This window comes from Prionailurus viverrinus, chromosome D3, assembly GCF_022837055.1.
Source record: "Prionailurus viverrinus isolate Anna chromosome D3, UM_Priviv_1.0, whole genome shotgun sequence".
Lineage (NCBI taxonomy): Eukaryota > Metazoa > Chordata > Mammalia > Carnivora > Felidae > Prionailurus > Prionailurus viverrinus.
Window position 1 is genome coordinate 14,223,921 of NC_062572.1, and position 23,245 is coordinate 14,247,165.

Consider the following 23,245-nt stretch of genomic DNA (forward strand, 5'->3'; position numbering starts at 1 on the left):
CCATTTCCATCACCCACTAGTCACGTGACCTTCATCCAGCTAACCCTCTGTGCCGCAGTTTAGTTATCTGTCAGATGGGGGCGATAGAACTTCACTGAATCGGGCTGGGGGTTAACGGAGACGGCGGACCCGAAGCGCCCAGCACCGTGCCTGAGGTTGCTCAGCAAATATCAGCGACTATTGCCACAGATCCTGCCATTCCACACCTCACCTCCCCACGACTGGATGCATCTGTTAGGAAACAGAGCCTCGGTTCAGGTGCGAATTTGTTCTCTGTCCAAGGTCACCAGTGGGATGAGACCCAAACCCAGCGGACCCCAGAGCTGAGCTCTTGGCCCCGTGCTGAGGGTGGGGAGTCTGAGGGTTCCAATGGCCACACCGCACAGGGTAGTGTCGGAACCCTCATTATTGTTATTTTTGTCCTGACATCGTGAACGCGCGGTGAGTCAGGGCTGACTTAGCTTTCCCTGTGGCAGGCTGGGTTGTCATCGAGAGGCAGACAGTTTTGCTGGTTTGCCTTCATTCGGATGCAGCCGGGGTGGGGCTGGCTGCCGCCTTTCGTCTTTCGGTTTTCAGCAAAGCCAGCACCTGCTGGCCAGCTGGGGCTTGTGCCTGAGTGGAGAGGGGCCCAGACCTCCTCTGATCGTCTCAAGACTGGGGATCCGCAAGCACTCCCCACATGCCTCATAATTTGGGGCTCCCCAGAGAGACTGGGATGATGCCGACGCGTACCTCATAGTAGAGAAGAGCTTCTCAACAGATTTTGACATTTTGAAAGCAGCCAGCCAGCCCCAGGTCCCCAGGGGTGAGGAAATGCCAGGCTCCGGATATAGTACAGGCAGGGGGAGGGGGATTTCGATAAAACAGTCATCTCTCTGATTACCTGATCATCTCTGTCAGCAAGAGGCTGGAGAGACAGGCAGCAGGCCGAATAAGACGGGGGGAGGGGGGCAGTGGACATCCCACCTCCCCCAGGCTCAAGACCCTCCCTCACATCTACTAAGGACTGGACGACCAATGCTTAATCAGCATCTGAAAATAGACATTCTGCCCTTAAGGCGGACACCCTTTCCCCCTTTAGGAAAGCAAACCAGGCGGGTAAGGTGCTTAATGAAAGGGAAGCTGAGGGGCACCTGGGTGGCTCAGTCTGACTTCAGCTCAGGCCAGGATCTCACAGTTTGTGAGGTCAAGCCCTGTGTCGGGCTCTGTGCTGACAGCTCAGAGCCTGGAGGCCGCTTTGGATTCTCTCTCTCTTTCAAAAAGAAATAAACATTAATTTTTTTTTTAATTAAAAAAAATAAGAAGGGAAGCTGAGAAGGGCTTGATTCAAATCCTGAGGTTTTGCAGGGAGAATAGACCAATGGCAGTTTCTCAAGTCACTTTCCCAGGATGGCATTTGCACTTAAGAGGGTTATTACATAAAAGGGCCTTTAGAATGGTGTCAAAATTCAATATGTGTCCCCGCTGGTATTAACGCTAAAGACAACCTCAGAGGTTCAATAATGATCCTTAGCAAGAAAAAAAAAAAAAAAAGCAGTGTACGAGCCGCTGCTATTCCTTTTACTAGAATACCTTTTCCTACTTCCTACTAGGCAAACTCCTACGTGATCTTCAAAACCCAGTTCAAATGTCCCTTCTTTAGGTAAACCTTTCCTGATACCTGCTGAGGTATTTATGTTCCCCAAGTGTTTTGTGTCCCTTTGTGTTTTAGATTAATTGCGCTGTATCTGTGTCTGTCTCCCCACATTTGTCTGCGAAGGTCTTAAGGGCAGGGAGGGCCATGTCTACTCATCTTTGCTTCTACCAGAGCTGTGCACATGGCAGGCATGGGGTGAATGTTTGGTGATGGGTAAACTGATCCTTTTAATCCACCAGCACATGTCAGATACAATTAAAAATGAGAATTAGAATCACACCCAGTGTTCCAGGGACTTGGGTCTCACTGGCTATGCCCACTGCTGAACCAGACTGTTAGCAAGAGAAATAACCATTAGATACAGATTGACATTTCAGCCTCGTGAGACTGGTTGCAGAGAAGGTGCTTCTGTGGCTGATTTTACTTGAATTCGGACAAAGGAGAGAATCAAGAAGGATGAAGCAGACCTCACTATTCCTTTGGGGAGCTAATAGTCTTCTGAATCAGGAAGTTCTTTCTCTTGTCTAACCGGCATCCGCCCTGCTTCACTTGGACTCTGCTGCCTTTTGCCGGGTCCCTGGGGAAGATGCGGACCAGCTATGCTTCCACTTTCTGCTGTCTATTCCTGACCCACGAAGGCAGGTAGCGGCCGGGTCTCTCTTTGTGTTATTAACAATGCTATTCCCCACAGATGCCTAAAAAAGCAGCAAATGTGGGTTACAACTGGGAGGAAGGAAGCCGATCCCAGGAGCTCCAGGTAAAGGGGCTTTGAGCAGGTAGAGAAGAGACTAAGCACATACGCCGATCTTTTAGGACAGAACGAAGAACGTTACGTTTTTCTATTAATTTGCTCAGCCTGGGAAACATTTCTCAGCACTGTGCCTAGGGAGATGTCTAGCAGGAGGTAACAGGGCTGCTTCCTTTAGCTCTGGGGCTGGATTCCAATTTAACCAGGCGCTTGGATCTCTGTCCCCTTCCAGCTGTATTGCTGAGAGGCATATGAACACTGAGTCTCAGACAACTGAGCCAGGATGATCTCGCTGGCCAGAGGTTTTGGGATCACGGACGACACCAAGGATTTGCTCATGATAAAGGAGTGAATGTACACCCTAACCACTGCTGGTCTGTATCCCATGCGTCCAGGGGCTCCCAAATTCTAAAACTGCCTGGCTGCCTTCATCTCAGGAAGGTGCAGTCTTTTCCTCTCTCTTTAGCACCTTCTCTACTTCTCCAAGCAAAGGGAATTGCCATTTCGAGGGGGCCCTGAGACAAGGTCTCACAGCACCTCTCCCTGATAGCTACGCACTGAGCACTTGAGTCCCCCACCCAAATTCATATGTTGAAAGCTAACCCCCAGGTCAATGGTATTGGGAGGTGGGGCCTCGGGGACAGGATTCGATCACAGGGGTGGAGCCCCTATGGAGAGGATTAATGTCTTATAAAAGAGACCCCAGAGAGATGCCCCTTTGCTTTGTGAAGACACGGCGAGAAGACACCTGCCAGAAGCCAGGAAGTGGGCTCTCATCAGACACTGAATTGCCTGTGCCTTGATCTTGGACTTCCCGGCCTCTGGAGCTGTGAGAAATACATACCTGATGTTTGTAAGCCACCCAGTTTATGGAATTCTGGAAACAAAGCAGCCTGCCTGACCTAAGACATTTGATCATTTCATCACAAAGCTCCAAAAACGGGGGTGGTCAGCGGTCCTATTAATCACTCTTGCCTTGTTCCCAACATTGAGAACCCCACTACTCAGGCTTGGCATTCGAGGTTATGGCTTTCAAGCTGTGACTCTCTAACCGAGGTGGACAGCATAAAAGGAGATGGCTCTTGTCCTGCCACTGCCCCGATTTCGGCAGTGACTTTAAGGGTCTTTCTAGTGGGGTCAAGGCTTCCTCTGCTTTGTCTCTGTGAGTCAGATCTTGGGGGTTACTGCAGACCAGCGATTATAAACTCCGATACCTGGAGGGGACAGGTAGGAAGCTAAGGTAAGCCAGCAAGGCAGCCTGGCTAACTTCAAGACAGATTGGTTTCATGGTAAGCATGAAAGAATATTCTTCATTGTTGTAAGACACGAAATGTTCCTCGTGTTTCCTGAAACATATAAATCTCTTGGTCTAACTCTAACCACTTATCACTTTGTGCCGCTTATCACCAAGTCATGGATGTGAAAATATTTCCCTTTCGTCCTAAGAAAATCAACAGCATTGATGTTACAAAAGGTGACAACAGACAACAGCCTTAACAAGAGGGATGTGATATGGAGTAGCGGGGATTGAGACAAACTAGGGAGTCCTTGCTCTGTCTAGAGGGACAGCTGCTGCTCAGTCCATGCAGATTATCGTCCCGTTAGAACACAGGCTCGAGGTGGTCAGATTGTCCACATTTTGTTAAGAGAAGCTGTGATTATGATATTTATATAAAATTGCAAAACTCTGGCAGTAGATTCAAAGTACAGATATAAATTTCTCTCAGGACGCTAGAGTGCAGACCTAACACTTCATGTTCATAGCCTGGATCTAGCCTGAGGCTGCCTCTTTCCGTCCTTTTTATTTGTCTTGGGAGGGTCTGAATTATGCCAATACCCCTTTATTGTAAGTTAAAGAGAATACAAGGAAAAATGCTAACTTTTTTGTTCATTTAATCATGAACGGAAAGTAGTCCCCTCCTGCTCACAGAGTGGCCCTGACTTTTGAGGACAGCATAGCAGAAGTCTACGATGCTGTTCATCTTCCAAGCATTCAGAGGTCACTGCAAGAGAGAGAGGAACTGGCCGGTGGGAGCACGGCTCTGACCTACCGCAGACCCGTGACATCCTTATCTTCCTGGCCAGCTATCAGCAGCTGAGGAAAGCAATCCCCACCGAGGCTCTGGAATGTCCCATCCTCCCCTGAGGCTACACAGAGAGGCTCTGGGTCTTTGCTCAGGTGAACCGGTGGTAGTGAAAGGTGCCATCCACATACACGCATCAGAAGACAGAATTTGGCAACCTGCCCGATGCCGTCCAGGGCTTGAGACACATGGAGAGAAGAAGGTGGTCTGCTGAGTGACCTGGGCCATCTCCCGGTTCTGACCTCGCATTTGTCATTCTGGCCTATACTTTATTGCAGTGCAGAGGCTGGGTGGGAAATTCATATGCTTTAATGGGGTTCACTGGCCTGGTCCGTTAGCTACCCGAGAAGGTGACAAAAAGGCACTGCTGATCTCTGGCCAAATCTATCCGTGCTCAGAAACAGTATTGACTCAGCTGTCAAAACACATCTCCGCAAACTGGCAAAGACCGAAAAATTCGGTAATACGTTAGGTTGGCAGGGCTGTGGGGAAACCACCACTCTCCTGCTTGGCTGGTAGGTTTGGGACAATCTTACAGTGAGCAATTTCTGAATGTCTGCCAAAACCACAAATGTATGTAATGTTGGACCCAGAAATTCCACTTCTAGGAATTTATTCTATTGAAAAGTCTGTGCATGTGCCACAGCAAGGCATTTATGGGATGTCACAGCAAAATACTGGCAGTGACTGAAGTGTCCATTATGGAGGATGAGCTCAGTAAGTACGGCGGAGCCATGCGATGGAATATTATACAGCCATGAAAAAGAACCAGGGCTCTCTTTGCCCACTAATGGGGACTCATCACCAAGATACGGCGGTAAGTGAAAAAAGCAAAGTGCAAAGCAACATGTATAATGTGCTCTCACTTGTGTGAAAATAATATGTGTGTGTCTTCGTCAGTCTATGCATAAAGTATTACTAAAAGGACCACAGAAATGATGGCTATCGCTTGCCTTGGTGGAGGGAAACTGTGTGGCTGGGATTAGGGGAGAGAAGAAAACTTTTTACCATGTGTCTTTGCCTTCTAAATTTGGAGTGCAAATGGCATGTGAGTGCCTTTCTTGGTGGAAACAGAATTACATTTGAGGTACAGCAAGATTACAAACAAAACAAAACAAAACGAAGGCAAAATCCATATCCCAGGATACACACTCCTGGCCTCAACGCCCCTCAGCCATGGTGGCTCATTTCCATCCCCACATGGCTGGCCATTTGGCATCCCTCCCCCCATCTTCACACCGGAGAAGGGCCAGGGACCGCGGGTAGAGTGTGAGAGCCACTTACCTGCTCCTTCTCTGAATATGGGTTGTTGAGGACGACAGGCACGTGGCCCTTCCCCCACAGGTCACTGAAGACTCGGTCATTCTCCACGCCCAGGGGCAGTGGCTTGTGTGACTTGCCATCCATACCTCTGAAAGGCAAAGCAGGGGAAGTGAGAAAGGTGAGACATCAGGAACGACAGGCCGGTTGCCCTGCCCTCAAAGCTCTGAGTCTGTACAGAACCTCCATGGTTTACCCACGTGACTCTATGTACAGCCAGCAAGCTGTGGGCACCCAGCGTGCCCCTCGGTAGTATCACCAGCAACACGTGGGAAGGCAGCCCCATCGTCAACCACAAAGCGCACTGACGTCGGCACCAATGGGTGGCGTGCACCCACCGTGTGGACATCCCTTCAGAATGACCATGACAGGGCTTTTGCTCCTCCCTCCCTGTTTCAAATACCTAGGAACGCAGAAGGCTCATCTCCTGGCAGACCCCCCTGGACAACTTAATGCCCACAGATAAGATAACGAGTCCTGGGGTCCAGGGTGATAAGTTATCTCAGTGCTGAATAAACACGGATAATAAGACAAATGATACCAGCCCAAGAGAAACAGAAATGATTCTGAAAATGAGGGGAACAGAGCAAAAAAATAAAATACCATTAAGAATGATAGCTAGTGTCTATTAAGCACATATTGTGTGTCAAGCACTTTACAAATGTTTTAATTGAACCCTTGTGACGGCTCTGTGAGGTGGGTGTGAATATTAACCACCATTTTATAGACAGTGTAAGTGAGACAAAGGCTAAGATGCTCAAGGTCACAGTTTTTCCACCCACTCTTCACACCCGTTCTGAAGTGGGGGCTCTCATTATTACCATTCATCAGCATCATTATCATTACCACCACCCCTGTCACCATCATCATCACCACCATCACCATCATCACCACCACCATCACCACCACCACCACCACCATCATCACCACCACCACCACCATCACCATCATCACCACCCCCACCATCACCATCATCACTATCACGATTGCATCATCACCACCATCATCAATATCATGATTGCATCATCACCACCATCACCACCACCATCATCACCACCATCACCACCATCACCACTACCATCATCACCATCATCATCACCATCACCATCATCACCATCATCATCACCATCACCATCATCACCATCATCACCACCACCACCCTCACCATCATCACCATCATCATCACCATCACCACCATCATCATCATCACCACCATCACCACTACCATCATCACCATCATCATCACCATCATCATCACCATCACCATCATCACCACCACCACCCTCACCATCATCATCATCACCATCACCATCATCACCATCGCATCATCACCACCATCACCACCACCATCATCACCATCACCACCATCACCATCATCACCACCACCACCATCACCATCATCACCACCACCCTCACCATCACCACCATCATTACCATCATCATCACCATCATCACCATCACGATTGCATCATCACCACCATCACCACCACCATCATCATCACCATCATCACCACCACCACCATCATCACCATCACGATTGCATCATCACCACCATCATCAATATCACGATTGCATCATCACCATGACCACCACTGCCACCATCACCACCATCACCACCATCACCATTATCACCATCACCACCATCATTACTGCCATCACCATGGCCATCATTACCATCACCATCATCACCACCACCACCATCACCACCATTACCATCATCACCACCACCACCATCATCACCATCATCATGACCATCATGACCATCATGACCATCATCACCAACATCATCACCACCATCACCACCACTGCCACCATCACCACCATCACCACCATCACCATTATCACCATCACCACCATCATTACTGCCATCACCATGGCCATCATTACCATCACCATCATCACCACCACCACCATCACCACCATTACCATCATCACCACCACCACCATCATCACCATCATCATGACCATCATGACCATCATGACCATCATCACCAACATCATCACCACCATCACCACCATCATCACCATCACCACCATCATCATCATCACCATCACCATCATCACCATCACGATTGCATCATCACCACCGTCACCACTGCCACCATCACCATCACCACTACCATCACCACCATCATCACCATCACGATTGCATCATCACCACCATCACCATCACCATCACCATCACCACCATCATCACCATCACGATTGCATCATCACCATGACCACCACTGCCACCATCAACCATCATCATCACCATCACCACCATCACCACCACCACCATCATCACCATCACCACCATCATCACCATCACCAACATCATCACCACCATCATCACCACCAACATCACCACCATCACCACCATCTTCACCATCATCCTCACCATCAACACCATCACCATCACCATCACGATTGCATCATCACCACCATCACCACTGCCACCATCACCATCACCACTACCATCACCACCATCATCACCATCACGACTGCATCATCACCATGACCACCACTGCCACCATCAACCATCATCATCACCATCACCACCATCACCACCACCACCATCATCACCATCATCACCACCACCACCATCATCACCATCACCACCATCATTACTGCCATCACCATGGCCATCATCACCATCACCACCATCATCACCACCATCCAAACTTCCATTGTTACCACCATCACCACCACCATGATCACCACCATCACCATCACCACCACCATCTTCCTCATCCAACTTCTCATCAGCATAACCATTATCGCTATCACCATTGCCATAATCAATGTCATCATTACTATCATCACCTTCATTACATCATAATATTCACCATCATCACCATCATTACCAGCATCACCAACCTCCTCCATCATCACCGTCATTAGCATCTTCATTACTATAATCATAATCCTCAGAATCTTCCTAAGATCAGGAAACTGAGGCTCAGAGAGGTTAAAACACTAGCCTAAGTCACACAGCCAGGGATGATGGAGTTGGGATTCAAACCCAGACTGGTTCCTGACTCAAAAGGCTGGCTTCTTAATGGCAAAGTTTTCCTGGCTCTCTGTTCTTGAACTCAGATTCAGGGGGAGACTATCTTAGCTAGTTTCCACAGCCTGGTCATCCTCTAAGAAGGAGAGAAGTCATGGCTGAGATGGGACTGACTTTGCCTCAAAATCCAGACCTCCTGACCATCCCTCACCTCTTTCTCTCTCCAGGCGCTGCCCCCCTGCTTCCTGACAACTGGCTTCTTTTGAACTCGCCCGTCCACTTTTACTCTGATTATAGCATCTGTCTGTGGCTTACTCTGGAGCCCCTCTTGGTTTTGGTCCCAGGTGTGGAAGCTGTTACCTAGCCCTTTGTTCTACATTCCCAGCTTTGGGGACTTAGAATCCTGGTTCTGTAATTTCCCCCAACCTCTAGTCTGGCGCTGACAGTCATTTGGGGTCAATCGGAAGCCAGGGCTCAAGCCCTCTGGCTGCTCACTCGGGGCCATCCAGACCTCCCCTCCTCACAATGTTCCAAAAGTCCTGGTGGCCTGCGTCAGAGCCACTTTGACTCTTCTGGTCGGAGAGGTCTGCAATTGTCAGAGGGAACATTCTGTTTTACCCTCTTTAAAAATGTCACCAAAACACACGGGGAGTGGTTCTTGATTACAGACATTTCACAAGTCAACGGCTCACCTACATGGTGATAAACAGAGAAATTGTCTGTTGAGAGGGCTGCTCTAAATGTCACTCTGCTCCCTCTCAGCTCTGAAAGTCCTGATCCCATGATACCACATGACTATAAGTGGCGATTTAGCGGAGAAGAGAGGTTAGCATTGTTGGAGCATGTGTAACATACCAGGTGCTTGCACAGATGTTACTTCATTTTATCCCAACAGACAACAAAAGCCCTATTTTACAGATGCAAAAACTGAGCTTGGAAAGGTCATGTAAGTTTCCCGAGTTCCCACAGTAAGACAAAGAAGGGCTGAGATTTGAAACTAGGTCTGAATAATGTTTGGCCCAGATCCTTCCTTTTTTAAAACAGAGACAGGAAAAACTAGTTACTCTAAGCCAGAGGCTAAGGAGCAAGTAATGCAACATCTCTTGCTGAATGAGGCCAGTTTGCAAGAATTAAACAGGCAACAATTACCTAAGCAACTCCAAAATCGCTTGTCTTGTGTGAATTTTCAGGGAGAGCTACTTCTGTGTTGCAGTTCCCCCCTTTATAAAAAGCCTTTAACACCTCTGTTTAAATAATGCATTTGAAGTGTTTTGTCAACAACAAACTTATTTAAGAGTCCTGTGCGAGGAGCAGGGGAAGAATATTTTTAATATGGGACCAGAGGGAACATCCAGGTTGAACTATTTCGTTTCCATTCACCCAGGAGCAAAAACAGAAGTACATGTCAGTATTTCCCAACTCTCAGTCTGACAGTGATAACCAGGTCTGAGGGAAATATCTGGCTTATTGCTGCAAATTTGCTCACCCTGGGATCTAGCTGCTTGATGGGGTTCGTACAGGCAGGGTAGTTTGCTGGTTAAGAGCATGGGCTATGGGTTGGGTAGCATTGGGTTCAACTCTTGGCTTTGCTGGCTATAAGCTGTGCAACTTTGGATACTCACACTTTCGAATTCTCCATTTATTCATCTCTAAAATAGGGTTAATAATACCTTGCTCATGGGATTGCTGCAAAGGTTAAATAAGGTAAAGCTTACAGCCCTTAGCTGTGTGGTACCTACTGGTGGTTGCTCTTACTGCTAATGTATGGGATGATCAGACAGAAACAGAAAAAGGGAAATGCTAGTTCTCTATGAAACAGTTAAGGGGCACCTGGGTGTGTTGGTTGGTTCAGTGTCTGACTCTTGATTTTGGCTCGGGTCATGATTCTAGACTTGTGGGATTGAACCCCACATCGGGCTCCATGCTCAGTGTGGAGCCTGGTTGTGATTCTCATTCTCTCTCTCTCTCCCTCTGCCCCTCCACCCCACTCATGTGCTCTCTCTCTTTCTGAGATAATAATAACAAAAAAGATTCCTCTAAGCAAGCACGGTCTAGTAGAACTTTCTGTGATGAGAGGAACATCCTACGTCTATGTTGTCCAGTTTTATAGCCACTGGTCACATGTGGCAATTGAATACTTGAAATGTGCCTATGGTCACTGAGAAACTGAATCTAAATGTTACCTAACTTTCATCATGTTTAAGTAGCCAAATGTAGCTGGTGGTTGTAGCATTGGACATATTGGTTATAGCAGTGAGCATCCCTCAAAGCCTAACGTCCCTCAACACTGGGGAACGGACGCACGTAGCTCTTAGCCAAGAAGGGCATCTTCCTTGGGGGTTGGGGGGCACAGACAGAGACACCCAGACCCTTTCTAAGCTGTTCACAGAGCACAGGACTTTGGGAATTCTCTGCTTCCATTCTAGATTCCCAACTTCCATTATTCTCAGTCCTGATCTCCACTCTCCCCTCTTCCCGAGGAGCACTGTTTTCCACTCCTACCTTTATACTTGCCGTCCCCGGGATGCCCTTTCATCTTCCCTCTGCCAGGAACCAACTCCTACTCAACCTTCAACACCCACTTCACACTCTTCCTCTCCTGGGGGTTAAATGAAGTCATGCATGTAAAATGCCTAACACATAGTCAGAACTAACTAAACATGTGCATCTTCATCAACAACTAAGGAAATTGAAGCTCAGAGAGATTAGGTAACTTGTCAAAGGTCACAGCACCAATGAGCAGTGGAGAAAGCCTGAAAGTCAGGTGGTTCCTTCTTGCTGTTGTGCTGGCTGAGAATCACTGAGAACAGGGATTAAGAGGGTAGCAGAGGGGCCATTTGGTTGAACCTCATACTTTTGAAGAGCTTCAAATTTAGGTATTGATTTTTCTTTCCAAATGAAGTAGGGATGTTGAATGTTTTTATCTGTTGAATGAGATTTTCGTAACTTTAATGCATCATTTCTTCATTTAAATAAATATACTGGGAGTCCATAGGTGGAGGTGGATGGGGACTGTTATGACTTCTTAGAAGCCAGGATGGTGACTTTCCTTTGCCATACTCATGAGTGTGGGTCCTTCCAGCTGCCTGGAGTTGTCTCAGTTTAGATCAGGGTTTCTCAAACTGGAACTATTGATATTTGGGGGGCTGGGTAATTCTTTGTTGTGGGGGGCTGTCCTGTTCCTTGTAGGATGTCTAGCAGCATTCTCTAGGGGGTCTCTACCCATTAGATGCCAGTAACACTCCTTCCCTTTCCACAGTCCCTCCCAGTTGTGACAATCCAAAATCTCTCCAGACATTGCCCAATGTCCTTTTGGGGAGGAAACCAAATGTACTCCTCCTTATTGAGAAGCACTGGCTTGGGTGTGGCTGAGGACCCCAATCTCATGCTTCCCAGCCTTCCCTTCCTTGTTCTATATACCCATCTCTGTGTCTACAAGGCTTTATTTACCAGTTGTCCCTTGTTCCCAGATGGGATTGAAGAGACTGTCTTCACTAAGTGTCTTTTATCTCCTCTCAGGTGTCCTTAGCCCTCTGGAAAGGCCATCCTCCAGTGGGCTTGCATTCTAGGTGGACCAGTAACCCCGGAGCCATCATGCCATCATGTTTGGCATTTCTCACTTCAGAGTGCATCAGCATCAACTGTTAAAACTCTCCTGAACTCGCCCTTTGGAGAGTCTGGGTCCCCAGGGAACCCTGGAACCTGCATTGTCAAAAGCACCCCACATGGTTCACAGACCTCCTTGAAGACCCACCTTCCTGGGAGGGCTCTGGGCCTGACTCTTGGCTGTGACCAGCAAGGAGCCCTCCTGGTCAGAAATATCAACATCCCCCAAGCTCCCTCTCTTCTCCTCCCCCCCCCCCCACCCATAAAACCAGGCATGGAAGTCTAACTCCCACTTGGCGAGCATTTTCTATGCTTTCTGGCAAGGACTAAACTAAAGCTCCTTTTCCTCCACTTTGCTAGCTAGATAATCATACCCAAGCCAACAGTCAGTCTGGCATCTCTAGACCTTCTAAGAACCTTCGCCAAATCCTTCCAACTGGGGGGCTTCCTGGGGGCCAGGCCTCAGACTCTCACACAGGGGGTGGGCTCAACTCCACAGGAAGTTGGCACATGTGTTGATCAGCCCAGTGCTGACCACCAACCAACCCCAAGTATCCAGGATGGGGAGCAGGAGGGCCAAGCCTGTGTGCAGGGCACAGTCTGGAAGTGGGGGCCACCTGCTCTGGCCCAACCGGGCAAGGAGGCTGCTGAGGAGAGCTGCTCCTGGCAGGAAGCCTGCTGCATCTCTCCACAGACACCACACTATTCCCTGACCACCCCCCTTCTCGCCCACCCCCCCTCCACCTGGCTGTGGATGCTGGGAGCTAAGTTAAAACAGGAGGACTTGGGGGCTGTGGAAAATGAATCTGGGGTCTCTGCAAAGCTTTGTTCTAGAGCTCTTCGTGCTGGGGTGGGGGAAGGTTGTGCGAGAGAAAAGTATGCTCTTGAGAGCTGGAATTTACCGCAATCCTCTAGCTGAGAAGTGAGGTGAGGGCCTCTGGGCTCAGCAGCAATCACGACTGTAATTGCTCACATCACAAATGCTGGGCAGGATCCTCAACCTCCAGTGTTTGCAGCGTCTGGGCTGAGCAGATTGGCTGGTTTTGGATCCTGGGCCACTGGAGAGCCCATGCCAGCTCCCGCACAGCTCCCGAGGCTGGTTGTCTCCCCACAATAGAGACTTGGTCCTAATAGCTCTTCCGATGCTCTCTTTATTGTTGAGAGGCTGGAAATCAGGTTTAATGTGAAACCTCTTGATTTCTCTGTTTTGCCACAAAATCGCTTTTTCAGAAAACTCCGCAGGCCCAATAAAACTCGAGGGAGATCTGACTGTGACCCTCGGTCCCCAGTTTGTGACCTTTGACCTAAAGCGGTGTTTGAGTGCCTCTCCCTGGAGTGATGGTCTGGGGAGGTCGAATGGAGCAGTGAACCTTCCAGGCGGGTTTGACAGGAGGTGGACCGGTCAGTTGCTTGGCCTGTGATGAGCGTGCCCACCATTGACCTTCAGGAAGACCCTGAATGGTAGTTCCGGAAGGAATCTTAGGGCTCATCTGGCCCACACGCTACTTTTACACATGGGGAAACCGAGGCCCAGAGAGGTCAAGGGGCTTTCCTAAAATATGTAGCTAATGATGGCAAAGGGGGGTCTAGAAGGAAGGACACTGAGCCCAGTCCAATGAGACCTCATAGTAATGGCCAGTCCAGGGTCTGGCCACAGAATTGCTCAGTAGGGCTTGTTGGATGGGGGTGGGGGGCTGAAAACGGCCCCCAAAGACATCAAATCCTAATCCCCAGAACCCACATATGTTACCTTATATGGAAAGAGGGTCTTTACAGGGGTGATGAAGTTAAGGATCTTGAAATTGGGGAGATCATCTTGGATGGGCCATTAACTATAATGGCCGTAAGGATGCCATCACATGTGTCCTTATGAGAAGGAAGCAGAGGGAGTTCTGCCATGGAAGACAAAGGCCATGAGACTCCAGAAGCAAGATGCTCATGCTGGAAGGGGCAGGCAGGGGCCCCAGCCAAGAAAGGCAAGGGATGCAGCTCTAGAAGCTGGAAAAGGTAAGGAAACAGATTTGCCCCTAGAGCCTCCAGATGTAAGATCTCCAGAGCTGTAAGAGAATAATTGTATACTGTTTCAAGCCACCACATTTGTGGTCATTTGTTACGACTGCAAAGGGAAATGGATACAATGAATATTTGGTGGCAGGGGCAGGGATGGCTTGGGCTGTGTGTGTGTGTGTGTGTGTGTGTGTGTATGCGTGCCTAGCTCTCTCTTCCTACTCACTACACTCACGTCCCACAGACCTTCTTTTCGTTCCTTGAACATCTCAACCTTGTTCCTGCCTCAGGGCCTTTGCTCCTGCTGTACCTTCTGCCAGGAACGCCCTTCCCTAGATTTCACATGGTTCATACCTTCTGGCCTCAGTATAAATGTTACCTCTTCAGGGAGGCCTTCTCTGACCCTCTGATCTAGTTTTTTTTTTTTTTCCCCCAATCCCAAGCCATATTTCTTCAAATCACTATTTCATTTCTTTTATAGCATGTGTCACTATCTAACATGATTGCCTGAGAGCCTGAGTCTATCTGTTTATCATTCATTTCTTGTCTGTGACTCCATAATGGCAGAGGCTCATCAGTGGATCCCCAGTTCCAAGGACAGTATCTGGGGCAGAAAAGATGCTCTGTGAATATTTGCTGAATGAAAGATGGTGAGAAGCTCCCCTTCCTTGCACACAATCTGGGGATGAATGTGTGGCTGCGTGGGCTCATTCCATAGCTCCTCCTCAGAATGAGGGGCTGGGTGCCACTTGACAAGATGACGGGGCACAGATAGGAGAGAGTGCAAAGTAAGAGTAATAGCTCTATAACCAGGGCTTCTCTCCCCTCCCCAGGAAACAACGGACTGGGGAAGCCCCTTATGTTCACATGGTCAAGGTGAGAATGAAAACTTGCACTGAGGTTCAGTGTGAAGGCAGTCATTGGAGTCAATGCCAACGGACTGATTCAAAGCCATAAGACATGTCAAGTGCAGTCACGGAGGAGACCCTCTATTGCAGACAGTCCTGGAATCAGTGCGGTCATTGGTTGGTCTGAGGTCAGTTCTCCTGGGGTGCTATCTTGCGTGGAGGGCACTTCAGTTTCCCTTCCAGACTGAGAAAATATCCCAAGTCCTCCGAAACTTGATGGCTAGCGGTCAAGTGCACTGTGGCCAACAGTGTAATCTATGTTAGTGGAGGCCAAGAGCATGGGCCTGGGGTCAAGTCCTGGCTCTGTCATTTGCTGGCTCTGTGAGCTGGGACACGTGACTGTGCCTCTCTGAGCCTTGGCTTGCTTACTAGGAAAATGGGGTGCTATGAGGAGCAAATGAGGTAACTGATGTAAAGACCTTAGTGTGCGGCCAGGCCCCCTGGAGGGCTCAGCTTGATTAGTATGTTGGTCATAAAACAGAGGCTTGTCACAGGAGACCTCCTCTCCCCAGTTAAGCTCATTCTCTAGGATCGAAACTGACTTCTGAGCCTCCAGCCACCTCTTCTCGTCCGGTTTCGTGTCAACTGTAGCCACCCACCATGAGATTTCTAGCAGAACCAAGATGAGCACTCTGTGGCCAGGGCTGTGTGACTCTGGGCAAATTGCCCCACCTTTCTGAGCGTCAGTTTCCTTGCCTATAAGGCGGCCCAAACCATACAACCTACTTAGGAAGCAGGGCTGAATTCACCCAAGCTCTGAAGAGATGGCTATTATGAAGGTTCTCTGTGAGTAACCGAGTGCCCTGCGAGTGGAGAAGTCATCAGAACGCAGGGCGAGGCTGACCGGCTGGTCCAGATGGATGCTGGACCAGGGACCTTGGCCTCTTTAGAACCCTCCTTCAGGGCAGCAATCTGAACAACCTGGATATCCTCTGACACGCAGCATTTTAAAGTGACCGTTCGCAAGTGCCGAAGGTCCCAGAAGCCCCCAGATTTCCCTTCCTTACGCTCCCCGCACACTGCCACCACCTGCCGGGCCCACCTTCCCCCTGGGATCAAGGGTGAGACTGTGTCTAGACTAAACATCGCTTCTCTCCCCAACGGAGGGCCAGCATTCCCAAACAACAGGACTAGGGACGCCCGTGAGGGCAAGGAGTTAGATGAAGCAGGTGAATAGGTCCGCGTCCAAGAGGAAAGACGGAAGGAAGGAAATGAGGCCAAGAGAGCAGGAGAGTCAAGGGCACCGCTGAGAACCAGGGACAGCCCCAGCCTCTGCTTGGCCCCCGGAAGCCACAGCCTGCTGGCTGTGACCCGGATGTGGGGCTCTAGGCCTGGTAGGCAGCCGGCCTCACTGGGCATCCAGAATCCAGGCTGCCAGCTCTGACCCACACCCCAAAAAGCAGCCTGGATGGGGAAGCCACTGGAAGGCTGAGTAATTTCCAGGCGGCCACGTGCTCCAAGGGGCTGGAATCCTCCCCAGCCCGCCAAGCCCAGAGTGACGTTGAAGACCCTTCTGTCTCTGGGCTTGCATTTCCTGACTTGGGACGCTGACACTTAACAAGGTTCTTATTCCTGTCACCTAGTTTGGTGATTTCTGAGGGCACTTTTGGTTTTTCCAATGATGGTGAGGGTCCCTGGCATCACGGTGGAAAGGAGGTGGCATTGGGGATGGTCCAGGGGCAAACCCACACAAGGAAGAAGGGTCCTGCCTGCCATGCGACCTTAGCACATCAACCAAGATGAAAAGCAAGCTTAAACTTCTGAGTCAAGACCCCGATTCAGTCTTACGCTAAAACATGGCTTTAAAATACACTCAGTTTTCCGTGCATACAACCATCGGGAAAAGACAGGACATCATTTTATTGGGAGTCTGTCACCATTTCGGAAGATCACATCACCAAGGAGACACCGCTGGTGGCATCTGAGTGGCCAAAACAATACACCTGGTTCCACCTGCATTTGACATGGTCGTGAGTGGACCAATTCTCTGTTTAGGGGCAAATAGCTGAGCGCTGATAGATGAAATTACAGCTTCTGTTATGATAAATTACTTTTATGCCTGGTCTCCTTTCGTTTATAGTTAGGGCATTATTAGCTCCTGGTTAAGAAAGGGGGCATTTAAAAACATTTGTGGGGGTGCCTGGGTGGCTCAGTCGGGTAAGCATCTGAGTTCTGCTCAGGTCATGATCTCATGGTTCGTGGGTTCGAGCCCCGGGTCAGGCTCTGTGCTGACAGCTCAGAGCCTGAAGCCTGATTCAGATTCTGTGCCTCCCCCTCTCTCTCTGCCTCTCCCCTGCTCGTGCTCTGTCCCTCAAAATAAATAAACGTTAAAAAAATTAAAAATATTTGTTAACGTGGGGGGTGGGGAGCTTTGAGCACAGGCATGGGCCACTGTGCTAGGGGACCATGCACTATTATTGGATAATACTCCTGCTGAGAACCGTTTACCCTAGCGGGGTTCGTGGAGCCCTGTACTTGCCCTGGGCCACTTTCTTCCAAAGCAGCGTTTCCTGCTCCTTTTGGTCACTGGAGGGAGGACTGTGATGGATGAGGGCGGGTTGAGAGCTGAGGTGCAGCCTCCCAATTTGGGAAAATAGGTCTGCCGGAGGAGACCCCGTGTCAGACCAGCATGTCCTGCCCCGGTCCTCGGGGAAACAAAGGCTGCTTTTTGGAGGCGGTGTTTGGAGGGGCCCCTGAGGCCAGGCTCCCGTTAAAGTCCTTCACGTTTGGCAACCTCACCCAAGCCTAGTGTCCTGCATCAGGTTTTTGCATCCCGCCACTGCCAGCTGGGAGAGGGTCACACTGGCTTCTCGGAGGGGGAGGGCCGAGCTCCCAATGCTAAGAGGGACCCTCCGGGGGACTTCTCTATGTCACACAGGGAGATTCAGGCTCCTAGGTCTGGGGCGGGGCTGAAGGAAAGCCCCAGGGAATTCTGATGCTCACAACCCCATGCCCACCCCATGCCCAGCTGAGAATCAGAACCAAGCGTATGGAGCATTAAATACAGCCTCCGGGAGGGGACTGTCACACTCATTCAGGGCCCCATTGCTCTTCCTAGGAGAAGGGGGTGTTGAGGAGCAGGGAGGCACATATATCCAGAATGGGGACGAAGAGGTTGTGCTCAGAAGACTTCGTTGGGGGGGGGGGGGGCACATCTGGTGCCTCCTAGAAAACCAGGCCAATGATTGATTCTGGATTCTGTAGATGCTTTAGGATTTAAGCCCACCGGATGAGACTTGGGGGCCGCTGGCTGCCCAGAAACTACATCAAGACCTATGTTATCTCAAAACAAAAATATGTTATCTCTGCTGCAGGTGCTGTCGTAGGAAAACCTGGGAAATGGCAGCTCCCCTGAGGACCCGGCTCTAGCCTGGTGGGGAGGGTCTCCAGGCTTAGTCATGGGTGAAACGGGCCCCAGCTCTGTATGCCAGGACAGCCCTGAGGACTGGTCCCAGCCCCCAGCTCTGGCAAGGAAGGTCAGGACAATAGGGGCCCCCACCCACTTGCCCCACCGAGAGGGTAACATCATGTCCTGTGTACTGGGGCCAAGACTCTCCATCTCCTGTGGAGATGGGACCAAAGGTATGGGGAGACTCCAAACTGCGCCCCCCCCCCAGGAGCTCACGGAAGAGGGAAGAAGCAGGTTGGAGGACAGGAGCTCAAAGGGCAGCAGGGAACCCCTGGGGCTTCTGGCAGAGACCCCACCTTCCTGCTCGGGGTATTGCTGGAATCAGCTGGGCTTTTGCCCAGGTGGGAGAAGTTGGAAAACTCCAGGATGCAACGGTGGCCTGAGGTGCGGTGCCATAGACCGAGGGCCCCCCTCAAAGGCTGGTTGGGGGGCTGACCTGTCAGGAAGGGAGACTGGGTCCCACGCAGGCCTTCCACCACATCAGGCACCCTCCTACCTCAGGACCTTGGCACCTGCCATTCCTCTGCCCGGCATGCCCCTCCTCCATAAAGCTTCAACGTGCCCTTCTTCCCCTCCCTCCGGGTCTTCCAACATCTGCTTCCTTGAGACCTGCCCAGCCTCTCTCTCTGAAATGCACCGTCCGCAATACTTCCTGACCCCCGTCTGATTCCGTGTATCTCCTCAGCACATATCTGACGGCCTACTTATGTTAACATTTTTATCTCACTGATTCTTTGCCTTTTCCCCGTGACACTGTAAGGTCCCCAAGCTCACGGGGCTTGTCTATTTCATTCACTCACAAGGTCAGAGGGTCGGCGTGTTCCCTCCACCCCTGGTGCCGGGTTTGTCTTCAACAAACATGTGTTAAATGAAACCAGTGCAGGGGCCTGGAGAGAGTTGCTTTAATCCAGGTTCCTGAGGGACACCCTGGGGACCTCTAAGTGCTCTCTGGACACTCAGGGGTCCTTGGGGACAGGGTGGGTAGGTGGGTGGGTGGGAAATCTTGTCCTGGGTTTCTGGGTGGCCCCACATGGGGGCTGGGTAAGAAGTGGGGGCTGTGCTAACCTGAGACCAGAATGGGCGCACAGAGAAGCTTGCCTCTCTCCTCTGTCCCTGGACCCACTATTCTCTGACCCCTTGGCCCAGCTGCCCACTCCTCCCCAGAGAAGGAGCTAGAATCGCCCACTGTGTCACCTGTTCTCTTCCTCCACAGAGTCAGAAAATGCCAATCTGGCAAACACAGAGGGGCCGGGACCCGGGTTTTCCTGTTCTCGCCTCGGTTCCTGCAGACTCTGACCAAGAGCGCCGTTTTGGGGGGGTGGGCCAGGGCCTCTACTTCGATTCCATTCCCTTCCCTTAGAACCTCCCTTGCTCTCCAGCGGCTGCCCAAGGCAAGAGCTGGTTTAGGCTGAGGGCTGTGCAGGCCTCAGCCCATCCCCTCTCTCTTCCCAGGACCTTGGCATTCACCCTATGCGGAGGCCGCCGCGGACACGCGGCTCTCGCTCACAGGGTGACTCGGGAAGGGCCCCTCCTCTCTGAGCCTCAGTCTTCTGCCCCATGAATTGCAGATCGCAAAAATACCCATGCTGAGTGAGGGGTTGCTGGAAGACGTGACATCAGCCACCGCGACTGTCAGCTGGGTCTCGTGGCAAGAGATACAGGCTGGAGGTTACGCCCATTCTGTTCCTACGGTTGCAGTTTTGAGAGAAAGAGGCAAGAGTGGTTGAGGGCAGGTGCCTCTGCAGGTGTCTGGGATGGCTGGGGTTGGCTTCTGGGCTGTGAGACTGAGTTGCGACACACGTTTGCGTACGACACATCCATGCACACACACAGGGCTTACCTGTCCACCTGGACTTCTGCATCCTTCGTCTCTGCCTTAGAAGGTCCCCCGCCATTGATCCCTTTGCTCCCACTGGTGAGAAGGCTCAGTACAGGTTCTATCTCTTTGAGCAAATCACTGTTCTGGCTGCCCTGGATGCTCTTCTTGGCAGAGTCCTGGCCCGGGGGCCCGGGAGCCCGGCTTTTGGTATGGGGGAGAGAGCCGGCTTCCTGCCCAGCGTCTTGGGCGTGCTGCGGCCCATTGCCAGGACCCGTGGCCCTGTCCACTGCCGGTGAGTGCTCTCTGCTGGCCGATGACTGGTGAGACAGATCGACAGCGGTGGTGGGGGGAGCCAGAGGCCGTGTCACGCGGATGGTCTTGGGGGTCCCGTCCCCAGTGAAGGTGGTCTCCAGGTGAGTGGTGAAGCCCTCGGGGCCCCTCAGAATGAGGACCACGTGGGTCTCAGAGGCGATGCCCCTGAGCACCTCCAGGGCGCTGTCATAGCTCAGGTCCACCAGGGGCTGCCCGTTGACTGCAAGGATGATGTCACCGGCCTGGATGAGGCCGCTCTGCTCCGCGGCACCCCCTCGAATCAGGTCGGAGATGATCACGGGCGGCTTGCTCACCCGCTCCTTCACCAGGAACCCCAGGCCCCCCACCTTGCGCTTGAAGAGGCGGACGGAGATGACGTTGGGTTGGATCTGCTGAACGCTGAACACCTGATTCTCCATGGTGTCTACTACCCAGGTGTCTGAAGACCTCAAAATGCGTCAAGCCAAGATGGTTTCACCAAGAGGAGCCAGGCTTCAGGGCGTGCTCGGAGGAAGAGGGGGCTGGTGCTGAGGCGTCTCAGGAATGAGCTGCTCTGGGGCTTTGTCTTCTCCGTCTCTGACGTCAACACGGCATCACCCGCTCATTGCTGTCCGGCCATCGGTGGCATGATCTCCTGCGTCTGCCTTCCTCCTCGTTCTCTAGGAAGCGATGGTTGATCAGGCGGACGTCAGGACCAGCCGTGGGACGTGTCCCCAAGCAACAGGTCAGGCAGACTGGGGAGGAGATGTGTCTGGTGGATGTGTCTAGATGTGTCTAGAGGTGACGCAAGCTTCGGCACACTATTCTCCGGGCGCCGCCAGCCCGTCAGACCCGTGCTGGAGAGGAGGAACAAGGGAGGGGGTGGAGAGAATCACAAAAGAGAGATTGATGTGGAGTGCCCAACACCACCTTCAAAACCGAGATGGAAAAGGCAGCCAACTGAGAAGTCCAACCATGAGACGCTGGAGCTTGGAAGCCAACCTAGAAATGAAATCCTTCCTCCTCGAGGGGAGTGGGGGGACCTTCCCAGTGAGCTGCAAATTGCCTGCTTTCATCTCCCATGAGCAAAGCCCTCTAAGACCGAGGGTCTCCTTGAAAAACCACTGATAACTGTGGAAATCAGATGGCAAGAATCACGATCTTATCTCTTATCTCTTTCCCACCTCGTGAAGTCAACCTGTCACGTGGTCTTTGGCTCTGTGTGTTTTACAAACATTTTCCATTCACGGGTCAGGAGCTCAGCCGGCACGGACCTTTGGACCCTCTGTCCCAGCTACCCCCAAAGTCCCCACAACAAATCCACTGGAAGGAGGAGGGCCACCAATGATGTCAATTGGCCTCTCTGACCATTTTTGTAATGAGCGACTTGTTCCAGGCTCAACAGGACAGACGTGGCCGCATTACAAACCAGTATAAACCAAATTTGGTGTGATAAATACGGAAGACATGGGTTCACGCAAAACTCTGGAGGGCATCTGCATTCCACAGACAACCCGAAACCCTAATGCGGAAACATTTGGAAGAGCGGACTGTGTCCCCCTAAGGGTTAGCACAGGCGCACAGCACGTGCTCAATGAGTATTTGTTGACTGAAGAAAAATCCCAAAAGATTAAACATAGCAGACACTTATTGAGTATGTACGCTCCTAACGTATATATTTTTTCTCCTTTGATCTTCACAATTACCCTTCAGTAGATGAGAAGCCTGGGAAGGGTAGTTTATTTGTCCAAGGTCATGCAGAAATGATGGCAAAGAGAGGTTTAAATTCAGGTGTGCCCCACTCTTGAGCCCGAGCTTTTAAACTTACACTCTGATTTTTTTAAATTTCATATTCTGGTTATTTTCTTCACTCTCCCTGGCTCCCCCGGGCTTGGAGACACGGGGTATGGTTGGGGGTACCAGGGCGCAACAGGGGACCTCGCTGAAGATGCTATGGCCCGGGGGGGGGGGGGTGTGCACCTGTGGAATGCACACACAGCAGGCGGCTATTAGTGAGTCCTACGTGTCTGGGTTGGAGCAGGTCGTCTGTGGGTTGTGGGTGGAGTGGGGGCAGGAGGGAGGCAGCAGAGGACCCCTCCATGGTTCTCTGTCCCCCCGATCAAGTCCTGGTTCCAGCTCTATCCCGACACCCTTCCCTGCGGGCATCGTCCCCACACTCAGCGCGGGGAGGGAGCCCCCATCTGCCACTACCAACAAAGTGACACTCACTTCCTCATTTCCCTTTTGGCGAATTCCCGGGGTCATCCGGGGGCTGAGGCAGCTGACCGGCTCCCACTGGCTCTGTGAGCAGGAGGCGGGGGGCAGACACCCCCAAGAAGGAGGTGCCGCTTCCTGGATCCCCTCGAGGCGGGGCGGGGAGCAAGTCCACCTCCCCCTTTGCAGCTCGCAGTATGTAACTCCACCAGTC

The 23,245-nt window shown here is 51.2% G+C and overlaps 1 protein-coding gene across 1 annotated transcript in view; it reads right to left on the bottom strand.

Annotated features, from left to right (window-relative positions):
• The window catches only part of NOS1 (nitric oxide synthase 1), a 115,125-nt gene that overhangs the window by 66,151 nt on the left and 25,729 nt on the right, over window positions 1–23,245 (bottom strand). Inside the window, exons 3-4 of the mRNA XM_047828819.1 lie at window positions 20,548–21,674; window positions 5,753–5,879 (exon numbers count right to left, since the gene is read on the bottom strand). Of these exons, the coding sequence (XP_047684775.1) occupies window positions 5,753–5,879; window positions 20,548–21,257 (837 nt within the window). The 5' untranslated portion in view covers window positions 21,258–21,674. The remainder of the gene's footprint in view (window positions 1–5,752; window positions 5,880–20,547; window positions 21,675–23,245) is intronic.